The sequence below is a fragment of the Manis javanica genome, chromosome 15 (genome assembly GCF_040802235.1).
Source record: "Manis javanica isolate MJ-LG chromosome 15, MJ_LKY, whole genome shotgun sequence".
In the NCBI taxonomy this organism is placed as follows: domain Eukaryota; kingdom Metazoa; phylum Chordata; class Mammalia; order Pholidota; family Manidae; genus Manis; species Manis javanica.
The window spans coordinates 50,537,610-50,562,829 of record NC_133170.1 but is presented as its reverse complement, the minus strand read 5'-3'; the positions used below and the strand labels follow the sequence as shown (position 1 = coordinate 50,562,829).

The 25,220-nt window shown below is 34.9% G+C and overlaps 1 protein-coding gene across 7 annotated transcripts in view; it reads left to right on the top strand.

The window, feature by feature from the left end:
• The window catches only part of SLC4A7 (solute carrier family 4 member 7), a 130,064-nt gene that overhangs the window by 81,781 nt on the left and 23,063 nt on the right, over window positions 1–25,220 (top strand). For 6 of the 7 annotated variants that reach the window (XM_037008594.2, XM_037008593.2, XM_037008592.2 and 3 more), the window contains 11 exons: window positions 1,190–1,277; window positions 2,216–2,362; window positions 6,149–6,255; window positions 8,419–8,593; window positions 12,060–12,193; window positions 13,386–13,631; window positions 15,013–15,118; window positions 17,218–17,379; window positions 17,773–17,886; window positions 20,163–20,324; window positions 20,506–20,757. In XM_037008594.2, coding sequence (XP_036864489.1) covers window positions 1,190–1,277; window positions 2,216–2,362; window positions 6,149–6,255; window positions 8,419–8,593; window positions 12,060–12,193; window positions 13,386–13,631; window positions 15,013–15,118; window positions 17,218–17,379; window positions 17,773–17,886; window positions 20,163–20,324; window positions 20,506–20,757 — 1,693 coding nt within the window. The remainder of the gene's footprint in view (window positions 1–1,189; window positions 1,278–2,215; window positions 2,363–6,148; window positions 6,256–8,418; window positions 8,594–12,059; window positions 12,194–13,385; window positions 13,632–15,012; window positions 15,119–17,217; window positions 17,380–17,772; window positions 17,887–20,162; window positions 20,325–20,505; window positions 20,758–25,220) is intronic. The other variant, XM_073223706.1, reaches the window with a different exon arrangement.

Genomic DNA, 25,220 nt, shown 5'->3' with positions numbered 1-25,220 from the left:
ACAAAGCATCTTTTAAAAAATTACTTTGCATTTAATGCCTAACGAAGTTCGATACATTAGAAGCTTTGGTTCAAACAGCAATTAATCACCTTAGACATGCTCTGTTCTGTGTAAGCGTTGGCATTAGAAAGAATTGAGTTGAATTCTTGCTGTGCCCCTTCTTGTGGGAGGGTCAAAGCTTGACTCAGATTTTGTTTTATTTGTGAAATAAGGATAATAATACCTCATAGGGTTGATTAAATGTAATAATGCTTCTGAATTAGGCAAAATGTTTTGTTCTGACTTGACCAAAACCTTCTGTTCAATATACATTATAAGTAAAAATTATGAAAGGGGTAATGCCCAAGAGAATCATTAGCAGGTTGTGCTATGAAGGGTAACCAGTTTGTTACCTTTTGACTGTACAAACTTCATTGTAAATGAAAATAACTGCAGCTTGATTGAAATGTATCTGCCTATCTTTAATATCCTTTATTGAGTTGCATTAGTGGTGTAGTATTAAGACAAAAATAATTCCATTGATTTATATTTAATTCCTCATAAAACAGAAAGACAAATACTTGTAGTTTGGATGTGTGAATATTAATATTTTACTGTGGTTTTATTAAAGATAAAACTAGGAAATTAAACGCTTTTTATTTAGTCACTATAAATAAACTTAAATCAAATAATATGAGGTTTGATGTTAAATTTAAGAGTTGTAAATAAAAATTGTTTTTCCTTCTGGAAGTCCCTTATTTACCACATTAGAGTCTTTATCCAGACAATTTTATTTAGGCAGACCTTACTTTTAAGTACTTAATAGAATTGGTATTCACTTTATTTACTAATTTACTTTTCTTGTCAGCATGGATGTGATAAAATTGTTAATTCAATTGAAAAGGATATAGAAGATGGGAACTTGAACTTAAATGTAAAACATTCAATCCCTTAATTACTGCTTTACCTTAAGAGATGGAAAGCAATGTTTTGGTAGAAAGTTAATCATGAATTCCTTTTGTAGTTTTGTGATCTTCTTTAGCCTGAGTAGAGTTGCCATCTTTTTTAAAATCATTTTTACAGTGATTCGTGTAGAAGAATGGAAGTGAGGTCTGAGTGTTGTTTGGGTGTTTACATTTGAATGATTTCTTTATTATTGCCTGTGTGTCTGCTGTTTACATTTAAATCTACGTGTTTCAATGTTTCCTAGGTTTTTGTTTCTGTTGTTGGGTCCAGCGGGCAAGGCCCCGCAATACCATGAAATTGGAAGATCCATAGCCACTCTCATGACAGATGAGGTAATTAAAATGCCCTCTGAGGTGGACACTGATTGTGAAGTGTGTAATGTATCAAGTCCCTTTGAAGTATAATTTCAAATCCCTTTGAAGTGGACGCTGAATAGGAAGCGCCTAATACATATTAGATTATAGTTCTCCTTTCATAGCAAAGCTTAAAAAACTATCCTTACTTTATGTACTGTTTAATCTCATTCACTCTTCAACTATTTGCCTTTGGTGAGATCTTGAATACCTTGCTGTCAGGACCAGTGGGTACTTTTTGGTCTTTTCTTGTTTTCCCTCACACTTGAAATAATCAACTACCTTCTTGAAATTTTGAAATATGCTTTATCCTAGATCTCAGGGTGTCATTTCTTTTGGTTTTCCTCAGGACTCTTGTCTTCTGCTCTTCCCCCTACCCCCTTTCTTCTCTGTAATGTCCTTCTTCCATTTGCTGACCTCTCTTTGACCATGGCCTGTATTGATCAGCGCTTTTGTCTCAGGGACAGAGCTTTGAAATCAGGTGCTAGACATCACTGCCATGTGTCCCTAAGGGATCTGAAACCCTCTGTCCAAGCCTGACCTCCTTTCTCCTTCCTGTCTCGAGCAGTCAGTCACCAGATCTGCTGATTTTACCTCTACAGTATTATTTTATTCTATGATTACTGAGTATTTCCCATCAAAACGTTCTCTTTAAAAAAATTGTCTTAATGTATCACTGTTTTCTTTGGTTATTTGATTGTTATTATTAATTCATCTGATGATACTTTTTATCATCAGATAACAACAGGGGCTTACTTTTTATAGTTGTTACCCAGGGTGGGGTACAGACCTGCCTGAGACAAGAGTTTAGGTAATTATCTTTATTGTAGACTTACTTGTGATACCCAAAATAGATTTGCTATGTATGAACTTTTCTTTCAGCTTTAAAATCCTTCTTTCAATGTTTTTTTCTGTAGATTTTTCATGATGTAGCTTATAAAGCAAAAGATAGAAATGACCTCTTATCTGGAATTGATGAGTTTTTAGATCAAGTAACTGTCCTACCTCCAGGAGAGTGGGATCCCTCTATACGCATAGAGCCGCCAAAAAGTGTTCCTTCTCAGGTAAGAATCCACACAATAAGTGAGTTTTTTTTAATTAAACAGTTTTTGAATAGGTTATATAATTTTTTTCTTCAAAAATCAAAACTCTATACAAAGGTGCACTCAGAGAAGTTGTAACCTGCTTTGCCCCTTTTCTGTCTTACCCCTAAACCCATCTGCCATGGCACACAATTTGTTATTAGTTTTCTGTGAGGCTTTCTAGTTTTTATTCTGTCCATATGAAATGTGAGCACATAGTCTTATTGCCTTTTCTTTCTTAACAAAAGGTAACATAATATATGTACTGTTCTGAATCTTGCTTTTTTCATAGAACAGTATATCCTGGACATCTGATCATAAGAAAGCATAGAGATATTCCTTATTCTTTTTCTCATAGTTTTGTGTATTCCATTTATAGATAGGCCATAGTTTATCTTATTCCTGGCCTCAGATTGTTTTCAGTCTTTTGCTGTTACAAAACATGTCAGAATATTTATATGCCATTTTAGTTTTGGATAGATGTATCTGTAGGATAGATTCCCAGAAATAGGATTGTTGGCTCACCAGACATTTTATTGTAATTTCAGTTTATTATCATTTTAATAGGTATTACCAGAATCCCCTTTTATTAGAGATGAAATATTTGGGACTCCCACAGTGATGAATGAGGCTGCCTATTTCCCTATAGCTTCACTAAGTGTATTGTAAACCTTTTAGATGTTTGTCAGTCTGATAGGTATCTTCATCTTACTAAATATGTCAGGTATTTTAATGTGGTTTAATTCATATTTCAGTAATTAGTGAGTGTTCCTGAATATTTTTCATTTATTGCTGCTCTCCCCCGACTCTACGTTTTTTTTAAACACTATATCAGTTGATCCTTTGGAGCCTGTCATGGTGTTTTATGTGGAGTATGCATCCAAGTTTACCTTTTTTCTAAATTGCTGCCTGGTTGTTCCAGTTTATTAAAAAGTTAAGGATTATCCCCTTGATTAGAGATGCTGCTGTTACCATTTACTAAATTTCTGTATGCAGTCAGGTCTGTTTGTGAAATTACTCTTCCATTGGTCTGTCTGTTCATGGACCAATTCCACACTAATTTCTGAGGCTTTTGTTATGTTTTAATGTTTGGTAGGTATACATTCATTCTTAATCCCTCTATATCACTCTTTTTTTATGAATTTTCTTGGCTGTCTTTGTGAATTATTTTTCTGTGTAAGCTTTAAAATCAGCTTTCTATTTCCAGAAGTAAAACCTGATTTTTAAAAAATCATGATGACAGTTATATTTCTGAGTGAACTGAGGAACACTTGACGTTTTTATAACATTGAGTCTTTTCAAGGACATGGTATATCTTTACCCAGTTGTTTTCCTATTTCAAGTCAGTTTTAGTGTCCTTAAGGAATATTGAAAACTTCTTCTTATCTATGCTTTACATGCTTTTTAGTGAGTGCATTCATAAGTATTTTATCTTTATTGTTTCTATTGTAAATGAGGTCTTTGTTCCATTATAGCACCTGTGTGTTTATTTTATATGAAGGCTATTTGCTATTGTATCTTTCTTTTTTATGCTGCTACGTTTCTTAATTATTTTATTGTATGTAGTAGTTTTTCAGGTATAGCATCTGCAATAAGAGATCATTTTATCCTACATTTTCCAATTCTTAGACTGGTAATATATTTTCTGTTGCTCCAATTGTATTGACTAAAATCTCTTATAGTGTTAAGTAGTAGTTGACTAAGTGGGCATTTCTTAATTTGTTCCTAACTGTAGTCAGTGTCCCTGATGTTTCTGTCATTAAGGTACTCACACTGGGGCCAAAATACACATTTTTATCATGTTAAGAAAGTACCCTAATTTCTGTTTTACTGAAAATTTTAATGTAAGTGGATATTGAAATTTGTCAGGATTTTTAGCATCTCTGGGAATGATCTCATAAATTTTATTTATCAGTTTTTGTAAATCATATATGTAGGTTCTTTAATATGAGGACATTCTTGCATTGTTGGAATAAACCCAACTTGGGGTTTAAAGTGCTGTCGGTCTATGTCTAATATTTTATTTATGTTCTTTGCCTCACTGTTTGTAGGTAGATTGGTCTGTATTTTTTGTAGTCTTCACACTTTGGTATCATTATACTTGTTTAATAAAAACAAGTTTGTAAGCTCTCTTTTTTCTGTGTTCTGAAAACTTTAAATAGCTTGGAATAATTATGTTCTAAGCTTTGGGAGAATTCCTTTGTAAAATTTCCTGAGCTTTAATCTTTTGCTGTATGATAGACTTCAACAGCTTGCTTATTTCTTCTGTAGAGATTGGTTTTTATAAGCTTTCTATGTTTTCTGGGATCAGTTTTGCTACATTATATTTTCCTAGAAAATGACCTATTTCCCTTTCTACTAGTGTCAGCTTTGGGAAATTGTGTTCCCAGTGTATTACCCATTTCATCAAGGTTTTCAATTTATTTGCAAAGGGCTGTGCAATGCAGTGTCTCTCTCTTTCTCATTCTCTGCATATGTATATTTCTTATATATATATATATATATATATATATATATATATATATATATATATATATATATATATATATATATATATATATAAGATATTATATATTGTATACTAGCTAATGGTTTATCCTGTTTTTCAAATAGAGCAGCTTTTAAAATTTATTTCTATTCCCCTTTTTCAAAAATGTATTTTGTTTTCTAACTCAGCTTCTGCTTTTAGCTGTGAATTTCATTCCTTTCACTTTCCTTCAGGAAGGAATTTTGTTTTCACATTAACTGAATAAAATGTTTAGCTTAATTCATTTATTTTTGTTCTTTCACTTTTATTAATATAAGTGCTTAATTTTCTTGAATGATGCTTTTGCTGTATCCCATAGATGGTGATATGTAGTACTTTCCTTTATTTTTCTTTTCTAAGAATTCCATAATTTTGTTTCTCTTTCCCCTTTGAGCTAAGATGTAAGTTAGTTTAAATTTGGACATTTTCAAATGGTAATCTTATGATGGTAGATAAGTCTTGATACTCTATAAATACTGAACTTAAAAGCCAGGAAGTGTGTGAGTATAGGTAAGCCAGAGCCTTTGACCCAGGGCATCCATCTCCTGGGTTGAACACCCCTCCCCTTGCCCCATGTGTCTCTCTCCTCTTCCCTTTCTTCTGTCTTTCCCAGCCCCTCATACATACATGTTCTTTTAGGCCCAGAACCTCTGACCCCTGGAGTTAACAAATAGAGTTTGCTCCTTTCTTTTTTTCAAGTAAGGAGGAGAAGATCTTTTATCATGAGAAGGGTACTCTTGAATTTATAATAAACTTTAATGGGAAATTGTTTTTTCTGAAATGTGTTTAATAACACCTGTGCTACTTACATCTTAAGGGAAGTATTTTAATAAAAGAAAAATGGCATTTATTTTTTTCTTAGTGTAAAGTATATTTTTCTGTGGTTAACATGAGTATTATTTTTAAAATTTTGGTTAGAGAGGTTCTCTTGGATATTTCCATTCCTATTGCTGAACAGTAATTTGAAAAGGTGTATATGAATGTGTTTGGTACTGTATTTATGTTAGACCATGACATACAAAAAGCTGATCATAAATATAAAATACTAATAGGGATAAATATTAGATTCTGTTCTAAAATGTAATTTTTTAAAAGTGGAAGTTTACATTAGGAAGCTTTTTTTTTTTAGGAGCACTGATAGGATATTTAATCAATATGAGATCTTTTGTTCCTTCTAATTGATGGTGCATCTCAGCTTTCCTAAAAGAGAATTCTGAAAATGTGTTTTTTGTGAAATGCAGGAAAAGAGAAAGATTCCTGTATTTCCCAATGGCTCTGCTCCCAGCTCGGGTGAGACTTCTAATGAGGCCGCCCATCATGCTGGGCCTGAGCTACAGAGGACTGGACGGTGAGTATAGATACTGATACAGTGTGGGTGTCTTTTGGGAACTAGAGGTCAATTTGATGAAAAAGGCATAAACATTTTTTTCTTTGCAAGTATTTGGAACCTAATCTTGTACAGTATTTTTTTTCACATTAAAAAAATGGACATTATTGTATAGGTGTATGATGTTAAGAAAAAATAATATGCATTTAAAAATTATTTTTAGTAGGTTATATTTGGGTTTTGTGTACAAGACTTTAATTTCAAATGAAAGTATCGTGGACCATATGTTAAGATATCACACAATCACATAGCATATGGGTTAATTTATATTACCAGTAATGTAGGTTCCTGAAGGAAGTGTGGGGTCCTATTATAATTCTTCAGATGAAGTTATAGAGTTATGGGAAGAGAGAGAAATTATAACCAATGTTTTTTTGTGTGTGTACATAGATTTAAATCTCTTAGATGAGCATTATATCATAAAGTAATGTAAAATTAGACAAGCATAATTAAAACATGGTAATGATCTTGGGAAACCTAGCTAGAAAAATTGATGAAGAAGTTAATTTTTGGAATAAAAAATAGCAATATTGCCAGATACAAGCATTGCCCTAAAATATTTTGTAGAGGTAGAGATATGTTATGGTACAACCATACTGTAGAAGAGCATGTGGATATTGAAACTCTTGTCCACTGGTGGTTACTGTGGAACTAAAAGATCTTGAATCTTAAATGTTTAAAAAACTAGGATCTCTTCTAAAGATACACTATTAGGGATATTGATGACATACCTAAAGAATACTATATAGAAGTAAAATAGCAAGTAGCATACTAAAAATAAATTGTAGAGAAGCTTAAACTCATAGTTTATCAATTGAACAATATGTTCATCTCCATGAATATAAAAGAAAATAGACTGTCCCTGGGTGAACAGTGCTGGTCTGGTACTGGCTGTCATTGCTGCTGCATACTGCAGACTGAGATAGGGTTGATCACTGAGAAATACCAAGTCAGGTCCCCACTGACCTCATGGTCACCCAAGAGCTCATGTAAGCTGTTAAATAATCAATTGTTGATTTGATAAAGTAGCTTCATTTTCTAGGTTTTCACTGGCACTTTTTTATTGCAAGTTGATTCCACTTGCTGTCAGATTATTTATAGAATAACTCATTCCACTTGTCAATATGTATTTAGGATTTATTTCAGTACTAACTTTAAAAAAAGCTGGGCTAGTAGAGCTTGATATATCCAAAGCATTCAGAAGCTTGCAATTAATATTTTGGTATATTTGCTACAGTAGGGATTTGAATGATTTGTCACCAGTTTACTGAGCACCTCCTGTGTCCCAGGCAGCGTTCTAGACAGTGAAGATAGTGGCAGTGAAGAAAAAGAGAAAAAGTCCCTGCCCCTCACAGAGCTTATATTTTAGTGGAACACTTGCAAGTTGGATATACCCAGAAGTCTGATTTATAAAACCATGGAAGTGATAAGTAAGGCTTTAATGTGCAAATACAGATTTTAAATTTACTAATTAAAACCTCTAAGTTTTATTAATATGCACACTAGCTTGGCTGCATATACAGTAAATTAAATACACTGAAGTAGTTTTAGGCTTTTTTCTGAACCAGAAATATCTATATGATTGAAGTACTAATTTTAAAATTAAAATGATTTAATTCACTACTGAGTGCATGTAAACACAGCTTACTATATTCCTATGAAGGGGTATTTAAGACTTATGATTTATATTACAATTGCCTGCCTGGTTTTTTTGACACGTCTTTAAGATTGATAATGTAGATAATAACTAGTAGAATTGCTTATGCACATTTTCATGAATGGATGGTTAGGTTTTATTTATTTTTATTGCACATATCCTTGCACATAGGTGTCCAAAATTACATTTACTCACATAAAATCATTTACCTGCAATCTTTTTGATATATAATTCCTAAAATACAGATGTTTATGTCTCTTGTAAATTAATAAGATCTACCTTTCCTCTGTCAGTAGATTAGATTAAATGAGTGTATTTTCTATAATTTATACCATGATTTAAATAGAGTATTCATTTTTGTTGACAAAACACTAGGCACCAGCAGTTTTACATAGCCCATAGTTTTAGTTTGAACGAGCTAGAATCCTCTAGTGTACAGTTTGACGAGTTTCATCTCACCTATTTAGGCTTTTTGGTGGTTTGATACTTGACATCAAAAGGAAAGCACCTTTTTTCTTGAGTGACTTCAAGGATGCATTAAGTCTGCAGTGCCTGGCCTCGATTCTTTTCCTATACTGTGCCTGTATGTCTCCTGTAATCACTTTTGGAGGGCTGCTTGGAGAAGCTACAGAAGGCAGAATAGTGAGTACAAAGATTGGTAGTGGCCAGGCTCTTAGCTCTTCAGAGGCAAGTGTCTGTGTGCATTTGTCTCTCATTCATATTTTTATTTGAAGAGTCTACCCACAGCTTGATTAACCTGTCCCAAAGCAGACTTCCCCCAAAGGTAATTGCTATGGAAAACAAGGGGAAGCCATTTGAACAGGAGAAGATGCACAGTTGAGGTAAAAAAAAAAAAAAAAGAAAGAAAAAAAGAAAAAAGTTTATCTTGGCTTGCTGGATGATGGATGAATGGTTTTATGAACTGAATAAAAGGCTTGTGTTGTCTTTGTGGTGGGGAAGGGTCAGGGGTGGGTGGGGGTGGAGGACCAAATGAACTGATTCTGGGTGGGTCACGGGCGGAAGAATATATCAGTGGGCCTACTTCATACCCTGTAGGGCATCAAAAGATTAGTTAGAGCTATGTGATTAATATTAATTCATCAGCCCTGGTGGGCAGGCCCAGACTAGATTTGGAAAGAAAAGAACCTAATTGTCGACAAATGATGGATTTCTGGAGTGTTGTTTTTATTTTGATGTTATTAAATTTATGTAAAGTGGCCAAAGTTTTAATTGGAAAGTATAACTGAAAACTGCATCCATATTTTTATATGATTAAAATGAAAGTCTTTATGTATTTTGTTCTTGGTAATACTGTATTAGGGGATGTGGGGAGGCATGACACAGAGTACTTAGTGCCAGTCAAATCTAGAAAGACCTTGTTTTTGTTTATTTACATTTTAATGGTATTTAAGAGATGGTTTGAAATTCTTAAGTGTGTTTTATTTAATCATGTTTACTCTGGGGAGAAAACTCATGTTTTTACAGATAAAGGTTAAAAAATAGTCACAGCTAAGTAGCAATAATCAATAAACTAAAATAATTGTTTCAACTGACAATGAGGTAAACCTGAAAACTGAAATTTTCTTTCAACTCAGTTTATTCTGGGTCATTTAGATTCTTTTACCTAGTCTGTGGTCATTGTATCGATGGAATATGTTTTTAATAAGTTGCCTTGTGTGCTGTCACCGGCGAGCCATACGTGTGACTCTGCCCCCTCTGGAAATGTGTCCTGTCTGCTACCATCATGGAAGGGCTCCTGCTCTGCTTTGGTCTGCCCCTCACTGCCTGCTCATCTCGTCCAGCTGTTTAATGCCCTGTGTACGTAGTCGTGCTTTAGGCGTTGGGGAATATACACAAGTGTAAGACAAACATGTGTCTTCGTCCTCGAGGAACCTAACCTAAGAGGAAAAGATAAGATAGTACATGTGTAGTTCCTATGCCGTGGGGTGCTTCTTCACACATGTGGGAGCTGGAGTAATAGATGCAGAGAAATGAAGAGTATGGTGAAGGAAAATGATACGGAGGTGCGGGTTTTTCAGGTGCTTTCTTGGAACTTCAAGTAGAAATGTCATCATAGGAAGTGGCGATTCAGAGTTCATAGAGTTGAAGGGAGGGAATAGAAAGACTGGGTCTGTTTCACATACATGTGAGGTTTGACCCTGGGAACAGGCAAGGTTAACAAAGGAGATAATTTTTAGACATAGAAGGAGAGGAAAAAGTGGTAAGTTACCCATGTTGGTGGAAGGAGAACGAGGAAGGTGGCCCAGCAGATTAGACACAGGCACCATTGGAGCTCTACAAGAGAAATCAGGATGATGTAATTTTGCAAAAAAGGGGTTTGAGAAGGAGGAAGGGTTAGCAAGGTGTGCTCAAGTGAGAGAGGGCTTCTTTTGAGTCCAGCGTAGATGTCTACATGTGGGGTTGCAACGTGTGTGCAGGAGCTGTGATTTCCTTAGGGAAGATGCCTTTCAGTTTGGGAATGAGCATACAGTTTAAAAATTAGAAAGAAATAGCTCTGGGCAAAGGAACTGGTCAGCGTTGTAGTCAGGGCCTGGGGGCGGGTGGTGAAAGGAAGGTCCGACAGCTTCCGCTTCATTATCACAAGTATGGGGTGGGAGGGCGCAATTTCATGCCCATCTGCCCCCTCAGCATTTCTTTATTGGCTGTCTCCTTGCTTCTGGGCTCAGGTTTTTGCTTTTATCTCTCAATTCTTAAGACATATTTTTCCTTTGACTTGAGCTCCACCTAAATTCATTCCTAAATTGCATATTCTAATAAACATGCTTTTATAATGGCTTAGCAGTGTCTTCTGGGACAAATTGTTGTTCAGAGACAAGAAACAAATTAATCTAATACGATTAACAAATGATAGTGTTAATATGGATACTTCTTCAATTGGCCAAAAGTCAAGTTAGTATGTGGGTTTGATCCTATTTTTACACCAACAGTCGAATAACACAGCACATTGTCATTTTGTGAGTTTGGTTTTGGAAGGTGCTGTTATTGCAATGATGGGAATAGCTACCATTTATTGAGTACATTTTGTATGCCAGACTGTAGGCTTGCTAGGTGTTTTCATAAACACTACTTGGTTGAGTTTTCCTGGCTACCATCCCTCCATTTAGAAATGACAAAGGCTGGGCTTGAAACGTGTGGCTACGGCTTACCCACCTAGTAGTAAACAGTCTTCCGCGTCAGATCTCGCTGTACAGCCCTGCTCTTTGCCTGCTGCTCTGCCTCCCCCAGGCCCAGGACTGCTGCTTCTTGCAAGCTGCTTTTCCTTGCCTTTTTCAGTGATGGGCTTTTCCTTTCCTACAGTTGACCTTGATGTTTGTGAATGGTAAACTGTTCTTCCCCATTCTCTCCAGTCCCTCCCCTCTGTCTAGCGGCATAGCCTATGCTCTTGACCACCTAATCTAATCGGTTAGAATGGAATCTTGGCAGTGGTACAGAATTGGCCCTTCTAGTTTTGATTTAAAATTTTTCTGAATCTTTCATTCTCTTTATCTTTTCTACCAAACTTTAATAATAAGATACTTCCTCATTTATGGTTGCCATACATTTTTAAAGAGATTTTTCACCTATTTTATGTTAAGAATTTCGTTTTTGATATTTATTGGTTAAACCCATCATTAGATTAATTCCTTTAAAATATGTGGAAAATTGCTCTTTAGAAATCTACTTGAGACCAACAGATTATGTGTTCATTTCTTATTCATTTACTTAAAGGAAACTTTTTTTGCAGCATACCATATTGAGTATTTAATATGTTTCCAGTTTTTTTAAATGGACTATCTCAGACATACAAAATACTCAAAATAATGTATAGACCTTTGTGCTTACCACAGGCTTAAGAAATAAAATATCTATAAAGATGAAACCTGTAGCTCCATTGGAGCTCTACAAGAGAAATCAGGATGATTTCTATGTACTTAAAACGTATTTTTAATTTTCTGTGTTTAAAATTGAAATCTGAGACAAAGAAAGTTGTGTTTGTGTATTTTAACTACTTGATTAGTGTTTTTCTTTTCCAGATGTCTTACTTATAGTAGGTTAGCAATATGCTTATGATGTATTACTTTTATTCATTTCTTTTTTCCTTAAACAGAGTGCAATAGAGTCTCTTTTTGGAGCATCATTAACTGGGATTGCCTATTCGTTGTTTGCTGGGCAACCTCTAACAATATTGGGAAGCACAGGTCCAGTTTTAGTGTTTGAAAAGATTTTATTTAAATTCTGCAGGTATGTATTAGTTATCTACTTGTCATGTGTGTTTACATATGTATAATTATATATTTTTTAACTTTACTAAAAAAGTGCATTATATATTTAATAGCTGAAGAAGAGAACCTGATTACTGTATACGTTTTCACTATTTTTGGGCTCCTTTGTGGTTTATCCTACTCTGGTCCCTGTCATCTTCCCTATGCCAGTCACCTTGAGTATAAAATCAGTGGATTTGAGTTCTGATAAGCAAGTCACGGGGGGGTCATTTAGAATCCTTTGTGTTAGCAGATTTCAACCTGGTAAGAAGGCATTAATCTGAATTGTTTACTAGATGATATGTTGGTCTCATAAGGGAAGTTTAGAAACAGGTGAATTTCGAAGGCGTGAGCTGACTTTACCATTTGGGCCTGTTGAACAAAGAGGGGATTGCAGCAGTGGGAAGGGGCATCAGCTTCTACCTCCACTGGCAGGGGTATTCTTGGGGTGGGGGCACCGGAGTGAGTAGACTTGGATTGGATGTGGCCAGGGCTATTGTTTTCGTCAGATGAATGCAGCTGAGTATTTTAGTCTGAAACACCTAATGCTATTAAATTATTTGATTTATCCACCCCCTCTTGTTATGATTCTTTGCTGAGCAAGCTGATTCTGAGGTTAGTCTGGCATGCTGGAGAGTGCAGTGACCTGAAGTGTGTTAGACCCTCCGGTGGTGATTTCTTACTTGAAATTGAATTAAAACATGAAGTCACTTTCTGTGGCAATACTGGTGGAGGAGGAGATGGTGCTTGGGGTGTTCATGACCGAGGGCAGGGGTGTGGCTTCCATATTGACACTGACATGCCTGGTCTGCAGAGTCACGTTCAGTTGTTCAGCAGACTGCACATCTGTCGTTGGCTCCTCATAACTGATTTCCTAAGTGGGATCTTTGTTTTTGAAATATTTATTGTCTAGTAGATTTTCACTGTAAGTCTCTTATAAGAAGTAAAATACAGCCTTTAAGTCTGTTAATATGACATTAGTCATTAGCTGAGGCAGAAAAACACATGCAATTTGCTTTAGCCATTATTTTATTATTCTGTCATTTACCCTCTTTTTGGAAATATTATGCATTTATACTGTTCTTATTGCTTAGGAAATTTTTCTGTACAAATACTGTTCTTCATATATATATATTTATGTTGGTCATGTCCACATTTTTCTTTTTAAACAGAGATTATCACCTTTCCTATCTGTCTTTAAGGACCAGTATTGGTCTGTGGACTTCTTTCTTCTGCATTGTTTTGGTTGCAACAGATGCAAGCAGCCTTGTGTGTTACATTACTCGGTTTACAGAGGAGGCTTTTGCGGCTCTAATTTGCATCATATTCATCTACGAGGCTGTGGAGAAGCTCTTTCATTTAGGAGAAATATATGCATTTAACATGCACAACAGTTTGGATGAACTGACCAGCTACTCGTAAGTATTTCTGTTTCCCCTAATGTTAAAGTGTGTTTTTGCAGATACCTGAGCCTAACAGAATGGATTGTTTTGCAACATGATGCTAACTGTCTCTCTAACTATAACTTCCAAACTAGTGACTTTCTTTTACAGATGAGATTTTACGAAAGCACTTGGAGGACATAAATGCAGGAGGACAAATTCATTCATTTTTATTCACTGAAGTAACTTATTCAAATGAATGCATTTTTGGTGTCTGCCTTTTGAATTGGATTGGCCAATTTAAATTCAATTGTTTTGTCAACTGACCACCATACATTTGAATCAGGCAATTATATTGGATCTTACATTCTTTAATCAAATCCTAGGTGTAGGATATACTGTTGTTTATCTTTATATTCCTCACGTTTTACATTTTCACCAACATTTTTGAAGCCTGATAATTTTTATTGGAAGTTATTTTAAAGTAAATTTCAGTACACCCTCGTGCTGTTTCTTGGAAAATTTTCTTTGTGATAGGAGAAACATGACATGAGAATATTTTAAGACTCTACAGTAGAATAGAGTTTGAAAAGTAATTACAACAGTTATAAAAGGTTGGCAGATATATTCAATAAAAAGTCAAATAGGTTATCACAATTAAACTCTCGTGGATGGTGCTATATTTTGCTGCTTTTGGCCGTCATGCTTGGTATGAATAGGACCCTGCATTTGATTGACTTAGATGGAGAAAGGTGGCTACCAAATAACAAGGATACAGCTCCTCCACCCACCCAAGCCCCAGATCCCTGGACCCTCCCTCTGCCCTCCATGCCTCTCCTTGCCTTCTTCGCACATTCTTAACCTTGATGGACAGAGTATGGAGGAATATGAACATTCCTAGGAGACAATGACCTATCTGAAAGTATCAGTGACACTTTGATGCTGAATCTGTTTTGTTCTATCTTCTTTGCTCTTAAGCTAGTTAATTTTTTTAATGTTGTTATTTGTATTCTCTCATTCCCTGTTCCTTTGACCTTTGTGAAGCATGACTTTTATAGCTAGTGACAGTCAGTAGGAGCAATGTTCCCTTCTGGTTAACTGAGTAAGATTTGGTGGAGTGTGACCTTGCTGCACATCATAGTATCTCTTCAGAATTTTAAAGAAAATAGCCAAGGAAATACCTAACCAGTTATATTAAGATATTTGTTAAAATATCATTTTATTGATATGTTTTCAGTTATGTTTTATTTACATAAGCCAAACCTTACTCCATTCCAAAGTTTCTGATGTTTTTTCATTTTCTAGTCTCCATGCTTTGCAGTGTGGGAGAAAAATTAAAAGCTACCACATTGTGTGATTGATTTGTAAGTAATGAATTGCAAGATCCTTAAAATATTATCCTATTCTTATTTCTCAGATGTGTATGTACTGAACCTCCTAACCCTAGCAATGAAACTCTAAAGGTATGGAAGGAAAAGAATAAAACAGCACATGATATTTCCTGGGGGAATCTCACTGTTTCTGTGAGTATATTATTAAAAAAAGAGGAATTTTGCAAAAATTAACCTAGTTCTTTAGTTTTTTCTGAGTAGACTTAGATTTTCTTCCTGCGTGATGGAAATAGTATGTTTTCAGAATGTAGTGTTGTGTTGACCAAATAGGAGTTACCAAATTTTTGTGTATCATGAACTAAAAAGTATAGGCTAGAAAGAAAGAAGCTGATAAAGAGATGATGGACTGTATTTGACTTCTAAGATATAATTATTAAAAAGATGTAAATATATTTCTGGTTACTACTTCCACTTAGATGGATAAATGCAGAGGAAATGTTTTCTGGGGTGATGCCTGCAAGTACTAGAGTTGACACCGATAGCTGCCCATTCCTCCTGTTCGGCCTTGTTCATTCATCTGCTCCTTGAACAGCAAATTGAGAAGGTCACGAGTGCACTGCCAGTGTCCTGAATGTCAAACTGAACCTTGTTTAATGTGTAGAGACTAGTCTGATTTAAGCAGAAAGGACAAACACATGTGATGGGTACCTGCTGTGTACTGAACATGATCACATACATACTCTTGTATTCTGTTGGGAAACGTCTTTGCCTCAGAATATCTGTTTTGAACACTCCCCAGGTTGGGATTTAGGAATAAAGAAGTAAAGTGATACTAGCAGTATCCATTAAACCAAGATTGAGCTACTCTGGTGCTTTTCATATCATGTAAGCATCTCACTAAAGATGATAGTTAAGTAGTAAATGTAGTATTGGAAGTATGTCATATGAAATTCTGTTCCATTGATAATTTAGGTATGTGCTGTCCAATACAGTAGCACTGGCCACATGTGTCTATTTACACTTAAATAAAATTAATTAGAAGTTGATCCTCTCACTTACACCAGCCACGTTTCAGGCACTCGCTTGGTTGCCTCGTGTGCGTGGAAGCTGTGTTGGGCAGTGCAGAGGTATCACGTTTCCATTATCCCAGAAAACTGCCAGGACAGTGCTGACTGACTTAAAGAATTAGATATCAGTGATCACCTTAGAGGAATGCTTTACTGTTTTATATTTTAAAAGTCACTCTTGTTATGAAAGACAAGAGTTAATAGAGGTACTCAAATGAAAGTGATGCATAAAAAAACTCATTTCATGATGAATAGGATGTCTTAGTAGTTTTAGATACAGGTCTCTCAGTGTGTTTTCTTGATACCCAGAAGGGCCATGTCAGGTTTTTGTTGTTGTTGTTGTTGTTGTTGCTTTTATTTCTGTGATCTATGTTGTAAATTTGTGGTTTTACTAATCTCAGCACATAGAAATAGAGAATAATAGAATCTTTGACAATTTTTCCTTTGGTAAAACTGTGTTGATATTTTGTTAAAATGAGTCTCATTAGAATATAAGGAAAAAAATGGCATTACTGGCATGTGCCTTTGTTAATTAATCTATGGTTACCTTTCAGCTTTTTTTCCCCTGAAAGGAAAAGTAGATTTCTGTAGTTGCATTATTATGCTGTATCATTGCTTATATTACTCATTTTTTTAATGGAAATACTATTTTAATGGTCACTTTACCTCTCATAATCCCATGCTTTAATCCCATGGTCTTGAGTCAAGTCAGAAAGGCCAGCCACAGTTTTTATTATTTGAATTTAGTACTATAGCCATCTCTCATTCAGTGTTGTACAAAGGCACAGTTGTTATTTTTCTGTCTCTTGCTTTTGTTTTAAGCAGTTTGTTCAGAAGTAAAGGAAAGAGTAAAACTGGATCAGTGAAAATGTAGGCAAAATGTTGAGGAATTAATACTCACTATAAGGCTTTCTCTAAAGGGAACACAGAGTTGGATGAAAGGTGAGGGGTGTATGATAATTGGCAAATACTACATTTCAGTTCAGTGATTGAAGATGCACATATTTTTTAAATCATAATATCTCTGAACTCAGAATGTGTCTCATAATTGGTGGTGTGTTAATGTTGACTTGGCGGTGTTTTGTTTAAGTGAGATAAAATAATGATGTGTCTTACTGATTGTGTCTTACAATCAGTAACATCTTAGAACCAATGAAATTCCTTAGTAATTTATTGGATATCTGAGAATCCCTTCATTCCCTCCTTTTTCTATTTTTTTTTCAGGAATGTAAAACATTTCATGGTGTATTTGTAGGACCGGCCTGTAGTCTTCATGGACCTTATATTCCAGATGTCCTGTTTTGGTGTGTCATCTTATTTTTCACAACATTTTTTCTGTCTGCATTCCTCAAGCAATTTAAGACCAAGCGCTATTTTCCTACCAAGGTAACTGGGATATAATTTTGGAGTTCTGGTAATCATGTTTTTAGTTTTCATTTCTTTGGTTTATTTCAAAAGACTAATATATTTTTGGAGGCTAATACTTTATGTCAAATAGTTATAAAGGAATTATTCATAGTGAAAAATGTATATTATGTGTCTGAGCTAACAGTAGGAAGGTATCAGTGCTATGAGAGATGGTAGGTTAGTTATGAAATGTGTTTGTGAATCTTTTGGAAAAAATACTAGATATAAATATTTCACCCAATACATTATCACTAAATTAAAAGCTTTGTTCACACTTCCTAGTGGCATATTTTAATTTGTGAAAAATCTATATTATTTAGAAAAGACACATAGTTTTTCTGTGTTTATATTAATATAATCCCTTTAACATAGGTGCGATCGACAATCAGTGACTTTGCTGTATTTCTCACAATAGTAATAATGGTTGCAATTGACTACCTTGTAGGAGTTCCATCTCCTAAACTTCAAGTTCCTGAAAAATTCGAGGTAAGGATTAAAACACTTGGCTATTTATTACTGGGTAATACCAAACTATTTTGAAATGAGACATTGCCTCCTAATTAGTGATTTTTAAAATATGCAGTCTCTCTAAAGAGCTAATGTTTTGAAAAGAGAAATTACATATGTACATTTCTCACATATATATATATACAAAAAAATGGCACGATGAAAAGAGACAAGCAAACCTATTTGGAAAATAAATAAGAAGGTATCAAACCTAGCCTATCAGGGAAAATGAAGGACATTATCCTTGGTGAAAGGTTCCAAGTCATTTAAAAAATTTAACCCTGACCTTTTAGCTGGAGTTCATGATGTACTTCCCAGGTGAAAGAAACATTCTTTATTTATTTATAAAGAAGTGACTCAAAACTTGAATTTATAAGGGTAGCAAGGAGATTTCCATTTAAATTTCTAGAAGGATAGTATATCTGACAGGAATTGGAAAGCTCCATGTATCATTTTCCAGCAGAATCAGGAGAGAATCCAAAGTGTTTTCCACAAGAAATTTGATGCTTAACCTGGGCATCCATGAACCCTTTGCTTTTATTAGCAGACTAGTTCTTTTGTGTAAGATACACCACATGGATAATATAGCATCCAATAATCATTTTGCCTTCTAAATTGGAGGCTTTTGAATAGTTTCTGAAATTCACAGTCAAATATTTGTGAAGCTGCTTATATTAACAATTAACAAATTATATTTTTATGATTTTTGGTAGCAGAAAGCTTAAAGGGGATTAGAAATAGGGATATAATGAAGATGATTTTAGTCTGTTTTATCTTTCACTGGGATAAAAAAAATAACATTTTTAAAAACAGTGGCCTCCAAAATAGGGTGCATGAATGGAAAATTATCCACCATAATTATTTTAAAAGGTCTCTATATATTTACCTAAAAATAAGAAAAATGAAGCTTTGTAATATTTACTATGTGAATTTTACTTATATAGATAACTAAATTACTGTAGGGCCATTGAGTATATATGCTCAATTTTATTTAAAATTAAAAAAATTTTTTTGCTGCTAAGAGTATATGATAAAGTTTGGAGACCTTTGTTTGAAAGCATAGATATTGAGCCATTAAAGATTTGTAGGCCATTAGAGATGACTGTATGAAAGTCATTCTGCTTTTACCACATTGTACAAATAAATGAAACTAGAAATTAGTATACTTGTTCAAAATATTGATGTAATTTCCTATACTCCTGGCCCAAGTTCCTTATTTGGTCCTAAATATATCCTTGTTATTCATTTATTTATCTAACTTTTAAGTAGCAAACTGATTTTATAGGCCATCAAATACAAATGGGGAAAAAAATCAAGGAACCCTCAAAGATATATGCATTGTATAGATAAAAATATTTTGATTCATTTGCAGTATTGACTGTGAAGCAGTTTAGTGGCTATCAATGTGGGAAAATTGGAATACCTGGATTTGAAAATACGGAATTTCCTTTTGTATTGACAGATATTTTTATGAAGGAAAAACAGGCTGAATATGAAGTTGAGGATTTCAATATGTCCACTATCCTCTAAGAATACTAAACACTCTTAGGATCTTTTAAAATTTTTTGCTATAAAACAAATTTTATGTTCTAGCATTGAAATATGTTAGTATCTGATAAAGTGCCAGATTTTTGTCAGTAGATACTGTGGAAAAATAGTGTCTTGAGGCCCAGTTCTGATTTAGTACTGACCCTGGTTTGGGATCTTCGACATGGCTGTAGTCATCTGTTGCCTCAACAGCAGCAGTGTGGCCTCATTTGTATGCCCTGGACCTCAGTTTGAATGCTGAATAGCTGGGGTGGCTCCTCCCCTCCCTCTCTCATCACATTGTGTCACATCCTCAGGAAAGCTTATCAAGGCTTACTCAACAGCTTAATCTCAGGGTTCCAAGAGGGTTAGAGAAGAAGCTGCAAGGTCCCTTGTGATCCAAGACTCAGAAATCACACAGCGCCACTTTGGTCTTATTCTGTTGGCTAAAATAAACCAAAAGGTCAGCCCAGGTTCAAAGGGGAGGAAATCTACTCCACCTGTAGATGGGAAGATTGACTAAGTCACATGGACAAGGATCTGCATTTAGGGATGGGAAGAATTCCTGTGGCTATCTTTGCAAATAAGTTACGTACATCCCAAGATTTAATACAGTTCTTTCTGATCCTGTGGTATTTCTTAGAATAGACACAGTCCGTGCTGTAGAAATTTTATGCAGTAGGAGGAGGAAACTTTTTTCTTTATTTTTATCTTTAATTTTTTAACAGCCTACTGATGCAAATAGAGGCTGGATCATAAGCCCATTGGGAGAAAATCCTTGGTGGACTTTATTGATAGCTGCTATTCCAGCTCTGCTTTGTACCATTCTCATCTTTATGGATCAACAAATTACAGCTGTAATCATAAACAGAAAGGAGCACAAATTGAAGGTAAGTTTTAAATTTTGTCTCAAGTATTATAATTTCTTCAAGAGTTTGAGGGGTTTTCATGACTAGAACATTAAAAGATATAAGATGAAAATTAATTTCTTCTCTCTTAGTAAATAGTGTAAGAATTTTAGCCTAAAAAAAATACAGACTTATAAATACTCATGTTCATTTCACTTTTCAGAAAGGAGCAGGCTATCATCTTGATTTGCTCATGGTTGGTGTTATGTTGGGAGTCTGCTCTGTCATGGGACTTCCATGGTTTGTGGCTGCAACAGTGTTGTCAATAAGTCATGTCAACAGCTTAAAAGTTGAGTCTGAATGTTCTGCTCCAGGCGAACAGCCCAAGTTCTTGGGAATTCGTGAACAGCGGGTCACAGGGCTGATGATTTTTATTCTGATGGGCCTATCAGTGTTTATGACTTCAGTACTAAAGGTAAAATCTCTTTATTATAAAATTTATACTTGGTTGTTTGACAGTGAAACATAAAAATGTCTAAAATTAGTTTTATTGCCTAGAATTTACTTGGAAATAATATTTTGGTGTGGTGCTTAGTGTAGGAGACACTTCAGTGTTAGTTGTATCAAAGGACTAGTTAGTGTTAATGACTACAGAGTTTTGGAAGGAGTTAATCTATGGCTTAGATATGATCCAAAAGAATAATCTTTCCAGAGCATCTTATGGGCACATGAAGGGAAATGATCCTGAAAGATGGATACAACTTATTTGGGCAAAATGTGGAAATAATATTGCTATTAATTAAGTTATTGCATTCTTCCAGATAAATTAAAAAGAACAAAGGTTGTAGCACTCATTAGAAAAACAAAAATAGCTAATATTATAAAAGGAGCATGTAAGAAATTATACTTTATGTTAAATATCTTTTAGTTGCATCTGATTTTTACTATACACATCCTGCTAAATCTTGTGGTTGAAAAAAAACATAGCAAATAAAGCTGAATAGCTTATTTGAAATTTTCTATTCCTTTGGAGAGCTCAACCCCATGTTTCCCCCTGGTGTTTTCATTATAAAGAAAGTTGTTAAGTAGAGAGTTGTATACCACTTGTAAATCAGAAGAAAAACTTGACGTGTACATGTATGTTATATAGTAACTTAAAAATTTATGTTAAATACTGGAATTCTTTGACCTCCTTTTGTGGACTTCCTAGCAGCCAATTAATTCACCAAATATTTCTTGGGTACTTACTGAGCTGTTAAGCACTGGGAAGCAATAATAAATTGGATCCATTATCATCTAGTTTTAAGAACTTGGCAATCCAGTTGGTGAAACAGATAGGTATACGGGTAATTACCACACAGTGGTGAGCGTATTTGTTAGAAGTACTTGGGACAAAAGGAGAAATATTTAGTATAGTGTGCTGTCCCTTGCTGCTGAAGGGTGCCTTTCAGATTTTTTTAATTAATTAAATTTTTAAGTATTAACTGCATATAGGCAAAAAAATTCAGTTAAGCTCTAGAATGAAAATTTAGTTTCTTTATTTCCTTCCTTTTACTAAAGTAACTCTCCAGGGGTAAACTCTCTTTTAACTTAGTGGTTTTTTAAGTTATTTTGGTTCTTACCATCATTGTAGTTTTACATACTTACATAGTTTTGTAACCTTAACATCTTTAGACTGAATCTCTTTACTTAAGATAGTGACTGAGGGTCTAGATCAGGGACCTCTAAAACTCTGAACACTGTCTGGGTCTGCCAGATCCTTCCCTTTCCAACTGCATATGTGAGGCTGGATTTTCTTCATGTACTTCAACCAAAGCAATATATTGCATGCCTATGCAGATAATGAGAACTCAGATGTCTTCTGTTAAGCTACCCACTAAGAGATTAACAGAAATACAAAACAGTGCTATACTTCTCATTTTTTTTTGAAATTACAGGTTTCCATGAAAAATATGTTGTTCATATTAACTTACAATACATTTACTATTTTAAAATAGAGTTTTAAATAACTAACTAAAATTTTTCTCTTAATTTCCGTTTTGGTGACTGTCTATTGCCCACATGTCTCTCTATCTCAATATCAATACATATCAATAAATACATTGAATTCACAGAAGCAGGGCAGGGTCTTTAGTACTTTTTTTAAGAGCATAAGGGGTCCTAAGAACAAAAGTTTGAGACCCTCTGACCTAAGACTGTCTTTCATGAGGTGTTAGCATGCTTAAGTGCCCACCACCCTGCTTTCCCTTCCATCATGTGCCTTCTGTTGGCTACAATTTTCATTTTATTATTATTGTAAAGGTTACTGCTATAATTATAGTTAAAACTTACATGCTTTCTCTGTAAGTTAAATTATGAAAATATAAGTCCACTGGGAACACGAGATCAGTATTATGATGATACAAATATTTAATGAAGTCTAAGCAGTGCTATCAGCTGTGGAGGCAGAAATATACCCACTTCAGTAAGATTAATAGCCCAAGCCTGAAGACCCAATAAATGTTCATAATATCTATTAATTTCCCTTAATTAAAAAACTGTATATACAGGTTCCATTTTTTCTTGCATATCTTTTTTTTTTTTGAGAGGGCCTCTCTCATATTTATTGATCATATGGTTAACAACAATAAAATTCTGTATAGGGGACTCAATGTTCAATGTATAATCATTAATCCACCCCAAGCCTAATTTTCATCAGTCTCCAATCTTCTGAAGCATAATGAACAAGTTCTTACATGGAGAACAAATTCTTACATAGTGAATAAGTTACATGGTGAATAGTACAAGGGCAGTCATCACAGAAACTTTCGTTTTGATCATGCATTATGAACTATTAACAGTCAGTTCAAGTATGAATATTTGTTTGATTTTTATACTTGATTTATATGTGGATACCACATTTCTCTCTTTATTATTATTATTTTTAATAAAATGCTGAAGTGGTAGGTAGATGCAAGATAAAGGTAGAAAACACAGTTTAGTGTTGTAAGGGAGCAAATGTAGATGATCAGGTGTGTGCCTGTAGACTATGTGTTAATCCAAGCTAGACAAGGGCAATAAAACATCCACGGATGCAGAAGATTTCTCTCAAAACGGGGGGTGAGGTTCTAAGCCTCACCTCTGTTGATCCCCAATTTCTCACCTGATGGGCTCCCTGCGACTGCGCCTGTCTTAGGTTGTTCCTCCCTTGAGGAATCTTACCCGTCTCTGGCTAACCAGTCATTTTCTGGGGCCATACAGGGAAATGTAAAGTTGGTAAGTGAGCGAGAGGCCATATTGTTTGAAAAGGTTAGCTTTTTACTTCTTTGCAGAATTATGCCCTGTGGCTTCTATGCCCAGCATTTGTCTTGAGGTATTTTTACCACTTGGAGGAATTATGATACTCGGTAAATTCGATATGAAGCATGAATTCTATTTAAGGGTTGTAATTAGGAAGGAAGAAGAAAAGCTATAGAGGTAGCAGACAGAAGAAAACATGGGAAGATTGATTATTTCTTTGACATATCTTCTTGTAGAGTAACTTAAGCATGTATAGGTTTTAAACTACTAATTAAATTGCACACACACATTAACATAATAGGAATACAGTTACATACCCAAAGCAGATCTATAATTACCAGCCATCTCCAGTGAAGCCAAGAAAACCAGTTAGGCACCCTAGGCATTTGTGAAAATTTGTCTATGATATGATGGATATTGTCCAACTGTACTTGAATGGTCTGAGAGAAATCAGACAAATTAAAACAACCCATTCCTGGAAACTGTTCACATCACATATGTTCTTTTAACAGTACATAGTCTGTAGTTGTAAGATTTTGGAGCGCTACAACTTGCACTTCTCCTAATTCTTGGTTGAGTTCCAACAGTTTAGATCCAGTCAAATTTGTTGTTTTACTGTATGCACAGACCAGCTTAGATATCTCCTTCTTCATTCCAATGGCAAGTCCAGGAACCGGTGGGATGAATGCAGCTACAACTGCAACAGCGCCAGGATCTTTGTTGAAGTTTTTTGATGATCATCTTCTGGAATGACTCTTCCAGAGAATGTTGATGTTGGAAGTTCTTCATATCGTATCTTAATTCGTTCTCTGGGTAGCCAAATTAAGCTTTGATCCTCTGTATAAACACAAACAGACACTTTGCCCATACTTTGATATGCCCTTTATACCATTGTGTAGAACTCATTGGAGGGCACCACACAGGAACTGCTTTTTTTTTTAAGAGAAAGGAATATTATCAGAAAACTGTACCTCCATAGCCGATCATCTCATACCCTTCAACTAATCAAAATTAAGAATATTTAAAGCATGCATTAATCGTTGATTTACAGTTAGTTTTATCCTATCAGGGAGTAACCCCCCTTTTCTTTTCTTTTCTTTTTTGTTATCTTTAATCTACACTTACATGAAGAATATTATGTTTACTAGGCTCTCCACTATACCAGGTCCCTGCTATAAACCCCTTTACAGTCACTGTCCGTCAGCATAGCAAAATGTTGTAGAATCACTACTTGTCTTCTCTGTGTTGTACAGCCCTCTCCTTTCTCCCACCCCCTCATGCATGCTAATCTTAATACCCACCTTCATCTTCCCCCCCTTTATCCCTCCCTACCCACCCATCCTCCCCAGTCCCTTTCCCTTTGGTACCTGTTAGTCCATTCTTGGGTTCTGTGATTCTGCTGCTCTTTTGTTCCTTCAGTTTTTCCTTTGTTCTTATACTCCACAGATGAGTGAAATCATTTGGTACTTGTCTTTCTCTGCCTGGCTTATTTCACTGAGCATAATACCCTTTAGCTCCATCCATGTTGGTGCAAATGGTAGGATTTGTTTTCTTCTTATGGCTGAATAATATTCCATTGTGTATATGTACCACATCTTCTTTATCCATTCATCTACTGATGGACACTTACATTGCTTCCAATTCTTGGCTATTGTAAAT